The sequence below is a fragment of the Balaenoptera ricei genome, chromosome 20 (assembly GCF_028023285.1).
Source record: "Balaenoptera ricei isolate mBalRic1 chromosome 20, mBalRic1.hap2, whole genome shotgun sequence".
Classification (NCBI taxonomy): domain Eukaryota; kingdom Metazoa; phylum Chordata; class Mammalia; order Artiodactyla; family Balaenopteridae; genus Balaenoptera; species Balaenoptera ricei.
Window position 1 is genome coordinate 45,501,812 of NC_082658.1, and position 22,856 is coordinate 45,524,667.

Below are 22,856 nucleotides of genomic sequence, written 5' to 3' on the forward strand. Positions count from 1 at the left end.
CCTCATGCATCCAAGGTTTGGCCATTTTTGGCTGAGCCCATCCCAGGCCGTGGGCTGAGTACAGATTGGCTCCACGTGTGGCTTATTTTTTTCTGGTGTCAGTGGATCCCAGGGGCATGTTCTTCTCATGGTTAACAGCAAAAGCCTAAGAGGGCAAGGCTGACCACACAAGCACATTTCAAGCTGTTCAGGTCACATGCATATGTATCTCGTTGACCAAAGCAGGTCACATCAATGGGGTGACCCACGTAGGTCAAGAGGAAGGGAATAAATATTTGCTATCATAACAACTTAGCATGGGGTTTTCTGTAGATGACAGCTAACTTAAAGCTACATTAACAACATATGTATTTGGAAGAGGAAGAAAATCCAGGATTCAAAGCAAAGTTATTTAGTAATAAGACAGTTTCCTATAGTTGTTATTTGAAGGTTAAGTCAAGAAGCTATGTGTTTTGTAGTCTTAGCCTGGCCACATACAGTCCTGAATGTGGTGATCACGGAAACTTGTTGCATGATTTTTGATGTAGAGGATAAACCTCCACAGACGTGGAATGAGCTACCTAGCTCCTTTTGCCATAATGTAGTGACTCGGTGAACTCCTTGGAGATGTGAAAAAGAAGCAAGAGTTTTCTACCCCTCTGGCAGAACAGAATATGTGCTGGGTAGCCTCGCAAGAAGAGGAGGGAACTAGAGAATACCTGTCAGCTGCTGAGTTAAAGCCAAAGCTACATTAATTACAGTATCTTCTCAGTCATCCTTGACCTATGAGCCTGAATAGATAGTTCATCTAAGTGATCTAACCAAGAGCTGGTTCCTTATACATTCATTGGAACCTGATTTTTGTTAATTTGAGAACTAGTATACAATATTTGTATATTTGAATTGGATAGAATTTCCCAGTCTAGGGGGTTTTTTCCCCCTCTTTCCTCTCATTCCAGTAATAGAGAAATTAGATTATTCTCACAGGCCCAGTGAAAGAAAGGAATAATACACAGTAGAGTCTATGAGCTCTTTCTCAGTCTCTTTGGCTCCAGGACAGAATAAAGGATGTACCAGGTCACATTTTCCTCAGTCACTTGATAAAAAGCAGTGACACTAAGGTGTTGACTTGTGTCAAAAAAAAAAAAAAAAAAAAAGGAAGAAAGTAAAAAGGCAAAGGGGGAACTTTTCATGAAAAATCCTGTAACTGGGATGAACAGGGAATTAGGAACTTAATTTAGAGTATCCATATTTAAGATGAAGATTTTTACGTTTTTAGTGAAAGAAATTCTTTTAACGTAAACGAAACATTCACTGAAAACCAGACTTCTTCACGCCTTGTGTTCCTCACTGGCAAACTGGCAGCAGTTTGCCAAGCAGATGCTCATTCATGCTAGACTGCTCTAGAACCATCAAGCGTCACCACTGATCTTGAAATTCCATTAAGGCTTGAGAACCGCGTGGCAGCTGCCGCGTGTCACTTCCTTGGATGTTTCATCATTTGCTTGGCTCGGCTGCACTTCTGTGTAACGGGATGGGTTGTCTGCTTCTCTTAAGTGAGCTCTTAAACCCTAAGGTCACTTGGTTGTCAAACATTCCGTGGGGCCTTTTTCACAGATAAGTAAGTCTTCTTTTAAACTTGTAAGAAAAGATCTTTAGTGTATTCAAGCCAATAAGTATCCATTCATTCAACAAATGTGTTTATTGCCAGACACTCTTTGGAGACACCGGGATGAATATAATAGAAATAGTCCTTGTCTTCATGCAACATACATTCTAATTGAGGAGTACGACAGAAAAACTTAGTCAACAAATAATTATAAGTTATGTAACAGGCATGAAGGAAAGGAAGGCCTGAATTGGGACAGTCATTCAGAGGACAAGGGAAACGGGCTGGTCAGGGAAGACCTCTCTGAGGAGGTGACATTAAAGTGAGACCGAAAAATTGAGAACGAGCTGACTCTAGGAGAAGTCCAGGGAGAGGAGATGCAAGCAGAGGGAACTACATAAGCAAAAAACTCTGCAGCAAGAGAGGGTGTGAACATTTGGAAGGCATTTTCAGCAGTATCACTGCCGCGTCTGTGCTTCTGTCACTTTTTTTTTTTTTTTTTTTTTTTGAAATACTGGTGCACATTCCTTTCTTCAAGGCTCAGTGCAGCAGAATTTCTGTCTGTGAAGTTTTCAGCTGGAATTTGGGTTTAGGTTTTCTGGAAGGATACCTAGAGGGCAGCTAAGGAAGAGTTCCCTGAAATATTGATCACAAGCCAGTTGAGATGAGTGAAAAAGACCAAAAAGAAGGGTAGAGTTTGATGGTCCAAAAATATTTCACAGACAGAAAGAGTTGTTTATTGGCAAGTCTAACGCTGATGTTCGTTCTAAAAGCAGTCTGATTATTCTCTAAATCCAAGATATGGTTGAGCTGACTTTGTATGAAAATGCTGATTTAATATGACATATATTAAAATCTATAGAATATACCCTTTCACTATAGCTTACGCCTTTTGCAGTCAAGTAGTTTTATGTATGTGGGTGGGTGGGAGTGTGGCTATATATATATCTCCTGATTATTATATATTCCTGATTATTTCCCAGTGATTTTTTTATGCAGCTATTTCAGAGGAGACATCCTCATAAAGATTTCCAGTGTTAACTCTTCTTAATGCCTGACCAGGTAGGATCTGACTTAGATTCATTCCACTCACATAAGTTTGATCCAAATAGAACATTTCTCCTGTCATACTCATCAGCCGTAGCTGGTAACTCATTTGTATTTCAAAGAATCCAGAGCTTTAGTGGGCATTTCACACATCTTTAATTATGGATAATCTACTAGAGTAGACACAGTTTCCTGCCATTCATGAAGTGATTGTGAAATAAAGGCTCTCTCCTATTTGTGATTGAGACCACTCCTCCACATAGAACTTACATTTTAACAAGACAAATTCTTTTTATAGACACACATTTAAAGTTTTTTTCTAAGAGATGTGCAATTTATTTATTTTTATTTATTATTTAAATTTTTTGGCCACACCCCGAGGCATGTGTGTTCCCCGACCAGGGATCAAACCCACACCCCCTGCATTGAAAGGCAGAGTCTTAACCACTGAACTGCCAATAAAGTCCCTAGACACATATTTGATTTTAAAGTAGGGAGGGCCTTTCTGAGTTTAGCAGCAGCAAAAGAAGAATCATAAGGGCAAAGGTTGATAAATATCTCTGAATAAACATTTAAAATTTCTGTTTCTCAAAAAATATCATTGTATCACAATGTGTTCAGTTGCAAGGAAGGGAGAAGGGGAGAAAGAGAGAGTAGGAGGGAAGGGGAAAGGAATAGAGGGGAGGAGAGGAGAGGGAAGGAGAGGGGAGGGGAGGAGGGGAGAGCGTAAAAAGAAAACTCAACTCAGACGGGCACAGAGTATAACGGGGATTTATTTCATACATCAGGAAGCCTTCTCTTGGGTCATCTTCTTTCTCAGTGTGGCTCCCCCTTGTGGTTGCCAGATGGCTGCCAGCAGTTACAGAAGCCACGTTTCGTTATTCAAGGAAATCTCTTCTAGAAGTACTTGGACATTCTCTCTGAAGAGTGAGACATTTTCTTTCTCAGAAACACCTAGAAAATGTCTTCTCATGTTTTATTAGCCAGGACCAATAACCATGGCCAGGAGATGTTAAAAGGCAAAATGCTAAAGAGCCTTTGTAAATGTAATAAAAGTTTAGCTTATTTCATATATAAAAAGCCCTTACAAATCATTATGTAAAATTACAAATATGTGATGGACAAAAACAAGGAATGGAAAGAGAATTCACAACAGAAAAAATTCAAATAGCCAGTGAATTTTTTATATTCCTAATCAAAGCAATTGAACCATAGCAACAATATGTTATCCTATATCAATCTAGTTAATTCTTTTTAACTCTTCGCATGGTAGAGTTTGGAAATGAATACTTTAGCATGTGGCATTTGGAAATGTAAATGAGTCGCAGCAGCAATTCTATTTCTAGAATTAGAATTAGAATATGTACAATGATACTCCTAAAATGATATTTTAAATTGCAGAAAACATCAGAAATACCACACAGTAGGAGGTTGGTTAACTGAATTATATGCATGTATCTGGTTGAGTACTGTGAGGCCGTTCAGAATCACATTATAGGAGGATATTTGATCACATGGGAAAATGTGCTTGATGTATCAAATAAAAAGCATTGCAAAGCACTTTATGATAATTATGTGATCTCAGTTTTGTGTAAAATATGTATGTAACCATAAAAGAAAAATGAATACATTTGACCGCACACAATTTTTTTAAAAGACAACTTCTGTATGGTAGTATACCATAAATAGTACCAAAAGATCATTGGCCTACTGGAAAAAATATGTAAAATGCTAATAACAAAAAGATGATTCCCTTAATTTATAAAGAGCTCATACAAATCAATAAAAGACAATCCAAAGAAAATGGATTTAAAAAATAGAAATATGCCGTTTATAAAAAAGAATTTTAAATGACTGATAAAAATATACGCATTATATTTATATTTATATTAGTTGAAAAATTAATTATATTCCTGTTGACATCCATTTTAAATCTGTTCTGACTTGATTGGCATATAACTAAGAAACGTCAGTCTTCAAATATTATGTTATAAAACATTTCTTGGGAAAGAAATAGATTAGGTAGTAGGATTTTTCAGATTTGTAAGTACAAGGTTGTGTTTCCGATAGGATTTTCAGTAATATAGTTACAGCTATGTGTACAAGTATAAAACCTCAACATCACTGAGAAAACCTAGCATTTCAGTTTAGATTTTTCTCTAAATAGTAGCATTTCTGTCTGTCTCACCACAGCATTTTTCCAGCATGAGCTACTTAATACTCTGATCATAATAGTGTGTTGCCTACTATTATGATAAATCATGCACCCAACAGCGCAGTTGTATTCTTTTTTTTCTCTTTGGCATTGAGTTATGACCAGGAATGATCTTCATAGTTTTTTAATCATATTATGTTGAACTTGTGTAAATTTGAACTGTTGAAAAAGTATCTGTCCTTAGTAAGTGTACTTTTTCTTATCCTGCCATTTCGCCTTACATTAATTACAGTCTAAGACAGAAAAATAAAAAGAGGAAGCATATTTAATGTTTACCCAAGTAATCTAAGGGGCCTTTTCCAAATTATTTCCTTTCCCCCAACATTCTGAAATCCCCCCCCCAGGAAGCATCATCACCCCACATCACCATTGGTGTGAACACTGGGAACCAATAACATATTTGGGGTACAGGGATACATTGAAGAGCGCTGGTCTCAACAAAACCCTGCTGGCACCATCACCCATTGCCTACAGCCAGAGCCAGGCTCCTAGCAAGAGCTGTGAATATGAATCACATTCCTCTGTAGAAGCAGGGTTTTAGGTCTGAAAAATGACTGTTTCTCAAAGCCAGGTGTTTGCCAGCAAAAAATATATTAATGTATGACTTCAAGAAACTTATGTCAAATGTATTCCCTGCTGTTTTTTAATGTTGAATTATTAGTAAGAGAAACATAAAGCAGTAACGTACAAATATATGTCAAGCATAAGTGCTTTAAAAACCTATTTTTAATGTATATCAAGTGTCTAGCATAAGGCCTAGTACATAATAATGAAATAATGTTTTCTCTCCCTAGTCTGAGGAGTCATAACAGTAATCAGATGAAAATCAAAGATAGTGGTTGTCAATGCCATGTGCACTTTAGATCAGAAAGAACCTTTAACACTTAAAAATTTTTGTTCATTATCAGTAGCTGTTAAGATAGAATATGAGTATGTGCTCTTATAAATCATCTAGTGTAACATCCTTGCTTTACAGCCGAAGCACCTGAAGCCTGCAAAGTAGTCTGCAGGGAATGCTGGCCTCTCCAGGGAAAGATTCTTTCCACTCTACCCCAACTCCCTGCCAGACAGGGAGCTGTCCCTCTCGCAGTGCTGGACTTCTTGAAAGAGCCTCACTGTGACAGGAATTCAAGCTTCTTTACATTGAGGTTTCCATTGTTGTGGCCTTTGACCAGATCTCACTTTGTAGGGGATCAGTTGTAGTTGTTTCCCAGTTATCTCATAGGCATGTTTGGTTTTTCCTAGAATATCATAGGTGTCCCCTGTTTTCCTCTGTGTCCCCAATAGAAACCAAACGTACAGTAGGAATTTGGGAAATTCTTATAGAATGAACAAATGCTCAGTAATGCTTATGCCACCATGGCATGTTTTGGGATGGCATATATTGATCCCCTTCAAAATGAATGAGTAATCTGTGTACAAAGGGTTCTGTAGTTAAATTTTGGTTTTAAATTTTAAAAATTGAAATGTTTTTTAAATTTTGTTGAACAAAGTTAAAATAGGTTTACTTACATAGAACTTCTTAGAGCTTTTAATATGCTAATGTACATTATGAATCTCCAAAAAGGAATTGCAGTATGCAGCCTTCCTGAACTTACTGAAAATGGAACCCTTTTTTCAAGGAGCATTTCAAAGGCCTTATGTTCCAGAATTCACTTTTGAAACTCTATAGAAAAGAATGTTAGGATGCACCTTTGGCTGGTCCTTTCAAATACCAGTTATTATCTGAGTTTTTGAGAGACCTAGGGAACCATTCAAAATTGAGTTCATTTGCAAGCGTCTGAAACAAAGGTTACTGGGTTTTGGGGGGTTTTTTAAAGGATTTCTGCATGTTCTAGATGCTAGACATAAAGGAAGAAAAGTCAGAACATTTGTTACATAAGATAAAAGCCCAACCTGTCCCCTGACTGGTTGATGAGCCACCTCTGTCTTGGATGACAGTGGATCTGGGGGTGGACAAGGCAGCAGGTGTCTTCACACAAACTTAAAACATCCCCAGATGCCTCGTTGGATCTACTGAAATGCCCAAACACTTGACCCAAACCCTGAGGTTCTATGTCAAAAAGCAGTTCTGAAATAGACTTGACCTGACCGATATTTGAAGATGAATTATCAACTTTGTAACTCTTAAGGAAAAAAACTTTTTTTAACCAAACAGAAGAAAGCAACCACTTCAATAGAGCTCCACAGGCAGTTTACTTTTGAACAAGATTGAATCCTGAAAGGCCCATCAGAATTACTTAACCTGTTAGCTGGAGTAATTTTGTTTTCGTTTATCTTCAAACTAATTGCAATTTGGGTTTTGACAGAGTTAATGTTGAGCTAGTCTTCTGACAATAATTGACTAAGAGGTTCAATTGCTTCTTGAAGTTACAGTTACAAGGAGGTTGTCAGACTATAGCATCATCATATTAGGCAACAGTTGTATGCACTAAAGAATTTCTAGGCTAATGGATCTGGAGAAGGCCATATAGAAAATGTATGAGTCCCAAATGAAGGTCACAAGTCAAATAACTTGGCAAGTTAGTCTGCCAGACCAAGGTAAAGCTCAGGGGTGATCATTTCTAAATTACACTCACACGCACATAGTTAAGTTCATCAGGATAATTTATAATGATCAGGCTCACACATGCTCTTTTTTTTTTTTTTTTTTTTTGGCGGGGTGCGGGTCTCTTTATTTGAAGGTTTTACATCTGTTTATTGACTGAAGATCTGGTTATTTCATTTCTTTCTTTAATTTTTATTTTATATTAGAGTATAGTTGATTTACAATGTTGTGTTAGTTTCAGGTGTACAGCAAGGTGATTCAGTTATACGTATACGTGTATCTATTCTTTTTCACATTCTTTTCCCTTATAGGTTATTACAGAATATTGAGTAGATTTCCCTGTGCTATACAGTAGGTCCTTGTTGGTTATCTGTCTTATATATAGTAGTGTGTGTATGTTAATCTCAAACTCCTAATTTATCCCTCCCCTCCACCTTTCCCCTTTGGTAACCATAAGTTTGTTTTCTAAGTCTGTGACTCTGTTTCTGTTTTGTATACAAGTTCATTTATATCATTTTTTTAGATTCCACATATAAGTGATATCATATGATATTTGTCTTTCTCTGTCTGCCATACTTCACTTAGTATATTTCATTATTTCTTAATTTCTCCCCTGGGTCATCTGAAATGCTATTAATTTATCTGTAAAACCAAGGAATTTTGTGTCAAAATTTATGCTAAGAACTTACAGATTATATTCACTGGGTCTTAGTTTCTTCTTGGTACATATTAACCTGCTATTCTGGTAAAAACATGGGTACCGCACTAGCATTTTAAAAATAGCACATCAGGTCTTTATTCATTTTGTCCCTCATAGAGATATTTGGGTTGAAGAGGAATAACTCAGAAAATTTTTTCTGTCTTTGAATCTTCCTTTAAAATAACTCCTAGGAGGGGCCTTCCTTTAAAATGACTCCTTCGTTAACCAATCATGAAATATTCCAAAATGGGTGTCGTATTCTAAATATGATGGGGTATATGGATACCAAAGATAGATTTTGTGTGTTTTACAATTTGCTCAGAGTTCAGCCTGGTACCTAAATAAATTCTCCTCCACCACAACTCTTTAGCAACCATATACTGTCAGAACTCAGCCAAAATGACTGTATGGAGGACTTAAGGCTAGAAATAGAAGAAAGATGCTTCTCCCAAAGTTGTCCCTAGGCATGGAGGGCCTCGGAAGCTTGGAAGCTGGAATTTTGAAGGAATTCGGTTGTAGAAACTAAGAGAATATCCAATTCAAGGCAACAGGGAGCTGTTTGACAACAGGCAGAAAAGACCCAACACCCATAATGACTAGAAAACAAAAACATGGAGAACTAGAGAAAAACAGAAAGCTGACCTGTGTTTGTTTCTGAAGCTAAACTGAAGCTATGTAATTGACCTACTTCTTAACAGAGTGTTACCTAGAATCCTACATCTTTTGCAAAGTGTATCTTGTACTTTAATGACTGACAGATGTTGCTTTGAAATGCCTGACCACCAAGGAAGAGGAAAACATGGTCGAATTAAGATGGCATTATAAAACATCTGGTTAGACATGACAGACTGTGCTTATATCTACTCCTCTCAAAACCCCTCAATCAGCAGTAGGGGATGAAAATTGGAGAAACCCACAAGGACAAATAGAACCATAATGGAAACAACAGCAGAAAAGAGGCATCATCATAATTTTGGAAGTAAGTGAACATGTGGTTAGTCCCCCAGGCTGGTGGAGAATGCTGAAATCTAAGTGCCTGCAGACAAGCAAGCCAGGTTACCCAACCATGGGGCTGTAGGAAGATTCAGGATGGGAAGGACCAGGTACCTCTGTAGGTAGGGGTGAGGGGTAGAGCTGGAGGAGTAGAATGGTTGAAACTCTGTATAAAGAGCAATTATAGTGACTTCCCTGGTGGCACAGTGGTTAAGAATCCACCTGCCAATGCAGGGGACACGGGTTCCAGCCCTGGTCTGGGAAGATCCCACGTGCCACGGAGCAACTAAGCCCGTGTGCCACAACTACTGAAGCCCGCACTCCTAGAGCCCGTGCTCCGCAACAAGAGAAGCCACCGCAATGAGAAGCCCGCCCACTGCAGCGAAGACCCAATGCAGCAAAAAATTAATTAATTAATTAATTAATTTAAAAAGAGAGCAATTATACATCCAACTCTCCTAACCTCACAAAGTTGGACGAGCTACCTCAGTCTCATTCTGATAGAAGACAAGAAGTTTACTCTGAAGAAATTGAACCAGAGAAGCTCTGGGCTTGGGGACATCATGCACCAGTGGAGGAGAGGGGTCAGGCACCATGTTGAAATCAAGTAAATTAAGCGAAAATCTAGATACGAAAGATTTCCTCCAGCCCCCTTCACTCAGAATTCTGGCAGCAATGAGAAAACAGTTTAAGGTACGGACATTGCTGGGGTCCCCCAGAGATGGTTGGTCCCCACCTAGTCACCCTGTAGTGAAGTCCACCACCCACAAAGCACACATACAGAGCTTCCAAGTGGCTTTTCACTTTTCAGTGAATGGACAGCCAAGGATCCCTAGACATTCAAGCAAGACCTCTAGCTCAAAAGACCAAGACCAAGACAAATGGGAGAAGAGGGGATTTATAGGTAACAGATGCAATGTGGGGAGCAGCATAAAAAGTAAAACCATAATTCATCTGCTTGAGAGGAAGGATGCTTTTGTAAAACAAGAACAACATGCTTTTAAAAGGGATATTTGGAGAACGAAGATGAGTTCTTGAAAGTGGAAAACGTGACAGCGAAAATGAAAGATTCAATATCAGGCTTGCAAGATGAAGTTGAAAACATTCAGCCACTCAACAAATACTATTTTTTTTTTAAACATCTTTATTGGAGTATAATTGCTTTACAATGGTGTGTTAGTTTCTGCTGTATAACAAAGTGAATCAGCTATACATAAACATATATCCCCATATCTCCTCCCTCTTGCATCTCCCTCCCACCCTCCCTATCCCACCCCTCTAGGTGGACACAAAGCACCGAGCTGATCTCCCTGTGCAATGCAGCTGCTTCCCACTAGCTATCTATTTTACATTTGGTAGTGTATATATGTCCATGCCACTCTCTCACTTTGTCCCAGCTTACCCTTCCCCCTCCCCGTGTCCTCAAGTCCATTCTCTACATCTGCGTCTTTATTCCTGTCCTGCCCCTAGGTTCTTCAGAACCTTTTTTTTTTTTTTTTTAGATTCCATATATATGTGTTAGCATACGGTATTTGTTTTTCTCTTTCTGACTTACTTCACTCTGTATGACAGACTCTAGGTCCATCCACCTCACTACAAATAACTCACTTTCATTTCTTTTTATGGCTGAGTAATATTCCATTGTATATATGTGCCACATCTTCTTTATCCATTCATCTGTCGATGGACACTTAGGTTGCTTCCATGTCCTGGCTATTGTAAATAGAGCTGCAATGAACATTGTGGTACATGACTCTTTTTGAATTACGGTTTTCTCAGGGCATATGCCATACGACCCAACAAATACTATTGAGTGGCTACTATGTCCTTGGCACTGTTCCAGGCAGTGGAGATTCATCAGTGAGCAAAAGAAGCAAAGATCCCTGGCCTAGTAGAGCTTAAATTCCAGTAGAGGGAGAGCATAAACAATACAATCATATGTAAATTACAGGTGTTATAGAGTGTTAAGTGCCAGCAGCAAGAGAAGAAAATAGAGCATGGTACAGAGAGTGGAGAGTACCAGGAGGGGAGGGTGGACAAGGGGAATTTTTCCATAGATGGTCAGGGCCGGGCTCATTGGGAAGGTGACAGCTGAGCAAGGACTTAGAGAGTGAGGAAGATAGCCATGTGATATCTGGAGGAAGATCCTTCCAGGCAGAAGGAAAGGCCCTGAGACAGGAGGCCTGTGCAGGGTAGAGCAGGGCCCAGTGTGGCTGGAGTGAGCCAGGAGAGGACAGTGGAAGGAGCTGGCCGGTGACAGTACCAACTCATGTGGCGCTTGTGGGCCAGGGGAGGGACTTTCTTTGGCTTTCACTCTGCGGGAGCTGGAGCACCGCGGCAGAGTTTTAAGCAGAGAAGTGACACGATCTGACTTTGGTCTTAAAAGGATCACTCAGGGGACTTCCCTGGTGGCGCAGTGGTTAAGAGTCCGCCTGCCAATGCAGGGGACACGGGTTCGAGCCCTGGTCCAGGAGGATCCCATATTCCGTGGAGCAACTAAGCCCATGCGCCACAACTACTGAGCCTGCGCTCTAGAGCCCGCAAGCCACAACTACTGAGCCCGTGCGCCACAACTGCTGAAGCCCGTGCGCCACAACTGCTGAAGCCCTCACGCCTAGAGCCTGTGCCCCGCAACAAGAGAAGCCACTGCAATGAGAAGCCCACTCTTGCTGCAACTAGAAAAAGCCCGTGTGCAGCAATGAGACCCAACACAGCCAAAATAAATAAATTAATTAATTTAAAAAGAAAAAAAGGATCACTCAGCTGCTGTGTTGAAAATTAACTGTAGGGGGTCAAGGTACCGAAGAGAGGAATTGTGTCTAAAATTCAGTAGCAGGGATGTGTGACCTGTGGCCCTAACGTTCTCTTTTTATACCTCAGTGTGTCCTCCAATTCACCCGCTCTGTTCGCCTCTATCCTCGGTTCCACCTAAGAAATGACTTGCTTGCCCTCTCCGTCAGCCTGATCCCTGCCTTGTACCTTCTGATAACTTCCTCTCCCAGATCCCATCAGGTCTCCTTCAGGGTTCAGCCCCCACTCTCTTGCATCAGATCCTAAAGCACGTAAGGTCTGGTTGGTTCCACTTTTAGTGTTCATATTGTTGAATGAGGGCCCCTCTGGCTCCCTGGTTTTTTGCTGAACCTCTCTAGGCATAATCAAATGAGCATTAAGCATTTGCTTATTGAATATAACATTTAATTTTCCCCCTTTAGACGCTCTATCATCAGGCTAAGTCCTCTCTGGAGGTAATCTTTGTATGACTTGAAAAACCCCACAGTTTAAGCTCTTTAAACAAAGAGGGAAACGGGAAGATCTGTCTCATACCTTAAGTTCCAACCTTCAGACCCTTCATGAGACGATCAACCACAGCCCTTCTCCCACACAAAGTCCTGGGGAGCATATCCGTTTATAAGGCATTATAAGGGAAAATACATGAATCATTTTTTTGCATAGAAATCATTTGCCTCCGTAGTTTTCACTGCCACTTTTTCTCTGATGTTAGAAAAATAAATAAAGCCGAAGGGACTTCTGATAAAGTTGATGATATTACTGCAGGCTTACAAAATTCCTTTCTCCCAAATAATATAGTTAATATAACAGATGTAATAATGTAAACACTATGGACTTTAAATTTTTGATGTAATTATTATTGGGATTATAAAGGAGAGGTAATAGTGATGGTAGGAGAGCTAAATCACCAATTTCTGTAATTTGGATAGGGTCTCAAAGGATCCACCAAGAAATAACAGTATATATGTATTATACAGCATATGTGTATACTGTGTATATGTATGTGTATACATATAAATAAATTATATGTGTATTTAACTGTCACGAGAAGAAACAGTTAAAATAGTTGGCATGAAATGACACTGTGAGATGGGGAGGTGGGCTTAGGTGGGCAAGGGGAAGGGCTGCTGTCTTTTTTATAGCATTTTTGTGCTATCTGATTTTTCAACTACACAAAACCTAAATAAACTAAGGACACAGATGAAATCTAAAAGGTTGCCCAAAAAAAAAAAAACTACCCCTTAAAAAGCACCTACTTATACATTTTTTTTCAGATTATACTAGAGTCTAACCAAAAACATTTTAATAAAAAATCTTTATAAAACACTTTTTGAAAATTATAAGATTGATTTCCTATATAGATGTGGCTCCAGGGGGGTCTTAATTTCCTTCCTCTTAAAAAAAAAAAAAAAAAGCAACAAACAGTATGAAACTTTAAAAATGTGTTTTCTTTAAAAAATTGAATTCCAGATTTCTACCCTCTAATTGTACTCTTTTGGTTTTTCAAGATACTAAAGAAGGGACCTTTATTTTAGCACTTGGGTGAAGGCCTGACAAAGCCATGTGCGTGATAGATTCGTCCACAAGAAGCGAGGCATCTTGACTAGAACAAGTTACTGTGCTGATGCCACACGCAGCAACGAGTGACTTTTCACTGCCTCTTTGTCTTTATATATTCTGTTTATACGTGAGCTCCAGGTCATCCGAAATTGCTCCTATGTCGTGTTTCCCTCACATATCATGGTTTTTCTTGACCCATTAGTTCCTCTTTGGGGTCCGTGGATGACCTCCTCATATTTGTACAGCAGGCTGGAAAGGGAGGGCTTTGCAAGCACATGGTACCTGTTGAGGAGCCTTCGTGAAGACCAACCTAAAATGGCTGAATAAAAGACGTATCATACCAGTTTTTCTGAGAGAAAGTGGTGGGCACAGATGGGGATCTAAGAAGAAATAAAAGAACCCTGAGTGATCCTGGAGAACCCATACTGTGGGCTTTGAACTGGAGGTTGAATATCTTGGTCCTGAGAGGCCAGAGACAGGGAGGGAAGTAGTACCATCAACCTAAGAATTGGGACAGTCATTTAAGTAGCAGCAGTGAGTATCACCTGGAGCGTGATCCCGATGTGTACGAGGAGTTTATCCAAGAAAACAATGAGGAAGTTTGGGGTCTTGGGACTGTAGTAGCAGAAAGGGAAAGAAAGGGATTTATACTGGAAATACCGTGGAAGAAAGAATACGTTTGGTGGTAGAAAGCGTATGTAGGTGAAGAGCCAATAATGAAGATTACACCAAATTTCTTTTTACTTGAGAGATTGAGAAGTATGGGGTCCTGAAAAAAATATAAGTATCTGTGACTTCACCATGTTTGGATAAAGCAGGCACTGAGACGTTTACGTAATGTCTGATTGATTTCTGATCACTGAAAAAATTTAACAGATTCATATTAGTAATTTGTTTTTTACCCTTTCTCCAGGAATACATCTAAATTCTTGGGAGTTTACCTGGGGAGGGGGGCTGCACAGACTGTGTATAAATCAGTTCATACATCCAACGTGACATTACACTAGTGGCCAATGTGTATAATCTATGCAAAGCTAGGTTTCATAAGAGAATTATGGATGCTGATGGCTTTGTGTTCTGACTCATCTTGCTTCCTTTCAACATTCTTAAAATATTTATCCAAAGATAATGGTATTTTGGCTTTCTTCTTTACACAACCGTAAAGTTAGAACAGGGCTCTGCTTCAGAATCCGCACACGCCTCCTTTGGAGATAACGAACAGCTAGACACTGAATCAAAATGAGGGACGTGACTCCTAGTGCCATCTGTTGGTGGCAGGCAGAATTGACATGCTCTGGCTGATTTTGTGACGCATACAAATTGCCAGGTTGAGCTTCTAAGTAAAGGAGCTTCTGTGATTTCAACGTGATCTACTACTCAGCCAACCAGCAACATTTTCCTTTTTTTTTTTCCTCTATTGCGAAGGTGTGGCGGGGCACCCTGGCCCGTATGCGGTACAAGAGGACCAAGGCAGCTCTGACAATTATCAGATACTACCGTCGCTACAAAGTGAAGTCATACATCCACGAGGTGTCCAGACGCTTCCACGGCATCAAGACCATGAGGGACCACGGCAAGCACGTGAAGTGGCCAGCCCCTCCCAGAGTGCTCTACCGTTTCGAGGAAGCCCTACAGGCTATTTTTAATAGGTAAGGACTTGGTATGTGCTGCATCCATTTGTGGCAGTACACGTACTGTATAAATTTACAGATCTGAGACCGTGACATTAGCTCCACCATTTGCTACATGACGTTGCTTTTACCTTGTGTCTCCACCTTCATAGATTTCACTTTCAAAGGGCATTTGCCTACCCCTCCAAATAATAGAACTGTCCATTTATTTTTCCATTAGCAGTAGACAGCAGTATGCCACAAGGCCTGAATCAAGCCAAGTTTAAGATAAGCTAGTGGCATGATGTCTCTCCTTTCTTTTATTAGCAAAAAGATAACTTTATTAAAATCACCACACGTCACTCACACTAGGAAGTCTGTTCATCCTTTGAGAGCAGGGGTTCTCTATCCCGCACCTGACATTCACAAGGAGTTTATAAAACACACAGATGCCCAAGTCCCACCTCCAGAAAGTCCTGTTTAATGGTGCTGGGGAGTGGAGCCCAAGCGGAGGTCCTTTTTAAAGTTTTCCAGGTGATTTTAAAGTAAAAGGCAGAAAACACTGTTACAGAGCAAGCTATTTTTTTAAACAAATAAGTAAATAAATTAATTAACGCCCATGTAACATTTGATACCTTTCCAGCTAATCTTCATTTTTTTAATAAACTGCCCTGAATCTGACTTTGTAGTTATTCGTAGCTCCTTTCTCCTCGCTTTTTGAGCTTGTTTGTTGACAGCATGCACCAGATATGTTTAGCTATGTCTTAGACACAGCCATCTAGTCACATAAACTAAGCTGATGGTTCTCAAATGTGGTCCTTTGGCATTATGGTATTCCACCAAGAACACCATGAACTAATTAACGTATTGATGTAATTGATGTATTGAATGTAAATCAATGTACTGAATGGCAGATATCAAAAGAAAGAAAATGCATGCAAGGAAAACTCTTTAATACGTATCTCATTTGCTTTTAAAAAAATGATTGCTCATAAAAAGAAAAAAATAAAACAGTAGAGCATTATTGAAAGCAAAAGCACCCCAGCCCTCCATTCTCCCATACAGTACTATAAATGTTAGCTGTAAATCTTGGCAGCCTTTTTACTGCACAGATAAATTTTTTTTCATGAATTGTATCATGTCACCTGCATATTTGACATAATCTAAAAAGTGATTACATGATACATGAATAAATGCTCATTTTTTTTGAAGTGACATAGGGACTTCCCTGGAGGTCCAGTGGTTAAGACTCTGTGCTCCCACTGCAGGGGCATGGGTTCGATCCTGCTTGGGGAGCTAAGATTCCACATGCTATGCGGTGCGACCAAAAAGAATTTTTTTAAGTAAATAAAGTGACATAATATAAAAATTTGCAGGATATAAAGTTGAAATCCTCCACACCTCCTCTTGTCTCTCCCCATTTTCTTTCTTTCCCCTTAGATAACCACTCATTAACAATTAGTTTGTATCCTTCTAAATCTTTGTCTGTGCACTTACAAACACATACACACATAAGAGAAGCATGATACAGTGGTTAAGAACACACACCCTGGAGCCTGGGTTCATATTCTAGCTCTGCCACTGACTAGCTGTGTAACCTTGGGCAAATGAGTTAACCTCTCTGTGCCTCAGTTTTCTTATCTGTAAAAGGGCCATAGTCATAGCACCTGCTCGTAGGGTTGTTGAAAGGATTATGAGTAAATATGTATAAAGCATTTCAGATAGTGCCTGACACATAATAAGTACTATGGAAATGTGTGCTTATACTGTGAGTGTGTATGCATTTGGGTTTTTTCCCCTCTCTTTTTTCCACAAGGAGGAATATATGTATGGTTATATGACTTTACTTAAAAATAAGTCTTGGAGACCTGTCCATCACAATAAGTAAAGATCTATGTCATATTTTTAATGGCTGCAAAGAATTATTGATTTCGATGATGTCGCACTATAGCCTGTACAGTCTTCTTTTTTAGACTTGGAGGTTTTATGTATGGCCTAGAATTGATTATTTTTTGTAAAATTCAGTTTATTCATTCAGCAAGTATTTACTCAACACCTGCTGTGTCACAGACACTGACCTAGGTTCTAGGGATACAGTGACAAACAAGAAGGATGTGAAATACTGTCCCAGCCTTCTTAGGGCTTATAGTCAATGAGCATTTTGAAAATAATACATCTGCTCTGTGTCTTGACTGTACACACACACACACACACACACATTGAATGAATCTTGCCAGCTGTGTTAATCTAGTTCAAAGGCACACTTTTTCTGTAAAGGGCCAGATAGTAAATATTTTAGGCTTTGTGGGCTCCATATGGTCTTTGTCACATATTTTATCTTGTTTGGTTAAACACGTAAAAACTATTCTTAGCTGTATGGGCCGTGTTTGGCACAGGCTGTAGTTTACCAACCCCTGGTCTAGTCACTGTATCATATTTAATTTATTCTTGCATTTTTGATCTGTGGAATCCTGAGAGAAGTGTGTTAAAGGATTTTGCTGTGATTGTGGGGTCTTGTTTTCCTCTAACATCTCCGTGTGTGTCTAATCGTACTTAAGCTCGCTCCCACTCCTCCTAGTAACTCTTTCTCATCCCGGGAAGGCTGGGAGCCTTCCTCACGCCCAGCTTCTTCATGTGGTCAAAAGGCTGCTCACGTTTCCGGCGGCAGCTGTTGTCGGCTACACGTGTTTAAAGATGGCAGTTTGCTTGATCAGGATGAGAAGTGTGTGCTTCTGTTTGCCATGGGTCTCTGGAGTCAGTCAGCTGTGGACCCTGTCCTGGGCCACTGTGGGCAGTGAAGAGGGGAGAGGCTGACCAGGCACAGGGCCCCCTTGGCTCTGTGGATCCTGGCCCCGGCTCTCCCTCTGACACCCCCTCCTGTTCCCCTCCCCCAGGCCCCTGCTCCAGCTCACAGGACTCCTTGCTTGTCCTCTCACACACCAAACCAGCTCACACTTCAGAGCCTTTGCACTCACTGTTTTCTCTTCCTGGAACAAGTATCCATACAGCTGGCTCCTCCACTTCCTGCTCACATATCCTCATCAGGGGTGCCTCCCAGACCACCCTCTGTGACTAACACCTGCTCCCTGGTCCTTCCCTCTGCGGCACTCCTGTCCCCCTTTCCTTGCCTTATTTTCTTCCATAGCACTAATCACATCATCCATCCTGTGTACTTAAGCATTGGTTTGTACCTTGTCTGTCTGCTCTCTAGACTATCAGCACCTAGCAGAAAGGACCTTCATCTGTTTGTTTACTGCTGTGCTTCCACTCCCTAGAACAGCATCTGGAGTTTAGTACGTGCCTAGAAAACATTTGTTCAATGAATGAGTGATGAATCCGAAGTTCCTACACCCTAACTATAGATATAAGAGAGTCCACATATCACTAGATTCTGGTTGCTTCCAAAACACGCAAACAGCAAAGGAAGTTTTACCAAAAATCTCTGTCCACATAAAACTATGTGTATTTTAACATGTTCTGTGTATATTTTGGAGGCATTTTACTTTTTTTAGGGTAGCACGCAAGTAATTTAATTCTATTTAATGGCTGCTTCAGTTATTTTTGAGAATGAATGGGATGTGATTTCTAAAGTCTCATACATTTTGCTTGTTTACTTATAGATGGAGAGCATCCCAGCTCATCAAGACCATACCTGCTTCAGACCTGCCCCAGGTTAGGGCAAAGGCTGCAGCTGTAGAAATGTTGAAGGGCCAAAGGGCTGACCTTGGGCTCCAGAGGGCCTGGGAGGGCAACTATCTTGCTTCGGTAAGTCCAGGAGGACAAAGTGGAATCCACTCCTGCTCCCCTAACAGAGAAAGAGAAGGATTTTTCTCCAAGTGTTTGTAGAAAGACTAAGACACCTTCAGAAACTAAATTTCTATGAGAGATACTAAACTAAAAGACTTTATTGCTTCTCAGTGTACGATATTTGATGTTTCCCTCACTTTAAAGAGAGTTCTCTGTCTTGTATCCATATGAATTACGTACATTCAGTAATCTGGCTTTGATCATTTAAACCTTCCCTTGCATAAGTGAGCAACTATTTTTAATTACCACCTTTGTATCAATTATCTCCGAAGCTGGATTTCATCCTCTCTCCCATTCCTTATTTTTAAAATATTCTAGGACCATTGGTGTTATAATAACCCTTTAGTAGCTTATCATCTGGGATGGGGAGGTAAAAAGTACATGTGTGAAGTTATGTGAGTAGAGTTATAAAGCAGTAAAAGACTGCCTTCTCATCTAAAATGTTAAGCAGGGCTTCCCTGGTGGCGCAGTGGTTAAGAATCTGCCTGCCAATGCAGGGGACACGGGTTCAATCCCTGGTCTGGGAAGATCCCACATGCCGCAGAGCAGCTAAGCCCGTGCGCCACAACTACTGAACCTGCGCTCTAGAGCCCGCGAGCCACAACTACTGAGCCCGCACGCCTAGAGCCCGTGCTCCGCAACAAGAGAAGCCACCTCAATGAGAAGCCTGTGCACTGCAACGAAGAGTAGCCCCCACTCGCCACAACTAGAGAAAAGCCCGAACGCGGCAACAAAGACTCCACGCAGCCAAAAATAAATAAATTTAAAAAAAACAAAATGTTAAGCATACTCATTTTATCGTGTTTCTTTGATCTTTCAGAAGCCAGATACACCTCAGACCTCAGGCACATTCGTCCCCGTTGCGAACGAACTGAAACGGAAGGACAAATACATGAACGTCCTCTTTTCCTGTCATGTCCGTAAGGTAAGGCAAGCTTGAAACAGACCTCCTTGGAAAGAAAAGTCTGATTCAGGTGAAACTGACTTAGCTATGACCACAGTAAAACAGAACAATAGGTACATAACTGGCTTCATCATCAGTGAGCTCTACCTGTATATATATAGTGAGGCATTGATGGAATGGCTGAAGTGACTACAAGTTTGGGGTTAGGCTATAAAGACTAATTAGGGAAGTGAATATTTTTGGTAGCCATTTCTTTTTAAGACAGGAGAAGGGGAATCTCCCTGAGGTCAGGGATTTGTGTTTTATTGCATGTATCTTTCATAGCACTTTGTCTATAGCATACTGGTCTGGCTTGTATTTAACGGTCATTCAGTACTTTTTATACATGTTTTATTATGATTTTTTTAAAAAACAGGGAACGGGGAGAAAACGTAATTTGGAAAAGGGAGAAGGACATAGTGAGACTTGGAAGTGGGGTGGAGGGGAATTATGTGCTATGACTATATTTGCGTATCTGAAGCAGGACACATGAGGACTGTTTTTTACCTGGGAATGAGAGCAGTTGAGCAAGGGGAAATATGGAAGCTGGAAAGTGGAAGGAAAGGGATATAGTTGGTGTTTAAAACCTTAAAACACTTGTTTTCAAAAAATAGAGGGAAAATTGAGATAATTGTAAAAGAGCATTTTGAAAAATTATGCAAATAAATTTTAAAATACCAATGAAATGGGTGAATTTAAGAAAAATATTGCCTAGACTGACCCCAGAAATGATATTGACATAAATATGCCAATATTCCAAAGGAAGAATTAAGAAAATTATCAAAGAATTACTTATAACAAAGGTCCAGATTTAGGTGATTTTGGAGGTGTTTTGTATCACATCTTCAAAAAGTGCATAATTGCAGTATTATTCAGATCAAAATAGTGAAATATTATTTTTCAACTATAAATTTAGCAAACTTTAAAATGTTGATAACAACCAGTATTCTCAAGGGTTTGGGGAAATGCTATTGGTAGGAGTATAAGATACAGTCCTTTTGAATGGACAATAAATAACACAGACCAGGACTTCCCTGGTGGCACAGTGGTTAAGAATCCGCCTGCCAATGCAAGGGACGTGGGTTCGAGCCCTGGTCCGGGAATATCCCACATGCCACGGAGCAGCTAAGCCTGTGAGCCACAACTACTGAAGCCTGCACGCCTAGAGCCCAAGGTCCGCAGCAAGAGAAGCCACTGCAGAGAAGCCCGCATACCACAACGAAGAGCATGAAGAGTAGCCCCCACTCGCTGCAACTAGAGAAAACCCACGCGCAGCAATGAAGACCCAATGCAGCCATAAATAAATAAATAAATAAATTTAAAAAAATAAATAAAATAAAATACACAGACCACTTTATCTAGGAATTCCATAACTCAGGATTTATCCTGCAATATATTTACACATATATCCAAAGATAGATATATGAACAGTTTCATACATTGTAGCAGTCAAAAAACTGGGTGAAAAAACATAAGTATGCATCAGTATGTGATTGGATTAATAAATAATCATGTATGTACACAATAGAATACAGTGTATCTACTAAAATGAATGAAAGGATAAAGGTTAAAAAAGCAAAAGGACAAAATATGTGTAACTGTGGTTTTCAAGACAGTGCACATGCGGGAGGGAGGGACTGGGAGTTTGGGGTTAGTAGATGCAAACTATTATGTGTAGAATGGATAAACAACAAGGTCCTACTGTATAGCACAGGGAACTATATGCAGTATCCTGGGATAAACCACAGTGGAAAAGGATATAAAAAAGAATGTTTATATGTGTATAACTGAGTCACTTTGCTGTACAGCAGAAATTAACACAACATTGTAAATGAGCTATACTTCAATTTAAAAAAAAAAAATACAGTGCACGTCCAGCAAGGAAAGGCAGTGATCCCCAAAGGATGAGAAACAAATGAAGTGATGAGCCCTACAATTAGCCAGTTTACTTCCTGGAGAGAGTTCTGGTCTGTGGCGTGAGCAGGGGGCAGCCAAGGCAGAGCTGCGAGCTGGGAGATACTAAGACAGCTAGAGTTTGCAGCGCAGAGTACCGGAGCAGAGAGAGTGCACAGAGAGAACTCCAGAGATCTTCAGAGGGTCCACTTCAGGTATTCAGCCGAGTAGTTCAGCACATGCATGTGAGGAAACCACCCAAGGCTTGGGAAAGAACCACCCAAAGAATTAGAGGTAACAATACCCAGTGCTCACACAGGGTTGCAAGTAGTGCCTGTCTCTGCAGCCAGATTGGAAAAACCTCATGATTCATGGGACATTGGGTAGAATCCTAACAAGAATCTTGGCCTCAGTGGTGGGGTATAATTAGCCCTGACTAAACACTGCCCTAATCCCACCCAACAAATCACCAGAAGAACCAAGTAATCTAACAGTGTCCCAGAACAAAGCCCTCAAATATTTACAGGAATACGTAATATCCAGCACTCAGAAGATAAAATTCAGAGTGCATGGCATCGCCAATCAAAAATTACCAGGCATACAAAACAGCAGGAAACTATAACCTAAAATGAGAAGAAAAATCAATCAAACTGATCCAGAACTGACACAGATTATAGAATTAACAGACAAGGTCATTAAAACAATTGTTTTAATAAAATATGTATATTTTATTAATATAAATGAAAAATATAGTGTCTGAGGTTTTAAAAAAATACACTTGATGGAATTAACAGTTTAGACATATGCAGAAGAAGAGTAAACTTGAAGATATAGCAATAAAACTACCCAGAATGAAATACATGGACTTCCCTGGCGGTCCAGTGGTTAAGACTCCATGCTTCGGGCTTCCCTGGTGGTACAGTTATTAAGAATCCACCTGCCAATGCAGGGGACATGGGTTCGAGCCCTGGTGCAGGAGGATCCTACATGCCGCGGAGCAACTGAACCTGTGTGCCACAAATACTGAGCCTGCGCTCTAGAGCCCGCAAGCCACAACTACTGAAGCCCACGTGCCTAGAGCCCCTTGCTCCGCAACAGGAGAGGCCACCGCAATGAGAAGCCCGTGCACCGCGGCGAAGAGTAGCCCCCGCTCACTGCAACT

The 22,856-nt window shown here is 40.2% G+C and overlaps 1 protein-coding gene across 2 annotated transcripts in view; it reads left to right on the forward strand.

Moving 5' to 3' along the window:
- The window catches only part of MYO1D (myosin ID), a 350,569-nt gene that overhangs the window by 176,132 nt on the left and 151,581 nt on the right, over positions 1–22,856 (forward strand). For both annotated transcript variants that reach the window (XM_059907002.1, XM_059907003.1), the window contains exons 17-19: positions 14,867–15,090; positions 18,672–18,816; positions 19,679–19,783. In XM_059907002.1, coding sequence (XP_059762985.1) covers positions 14,867–15,090; positions 18,672–18,816; positions 19,679–19,783 — 474 coding nt within the window. The remainder of the gene's footprint in view (positions 1–14,866; positions 15,091–18,671; positions 18,817–19,678; positions 19,784–22,856) is intronic.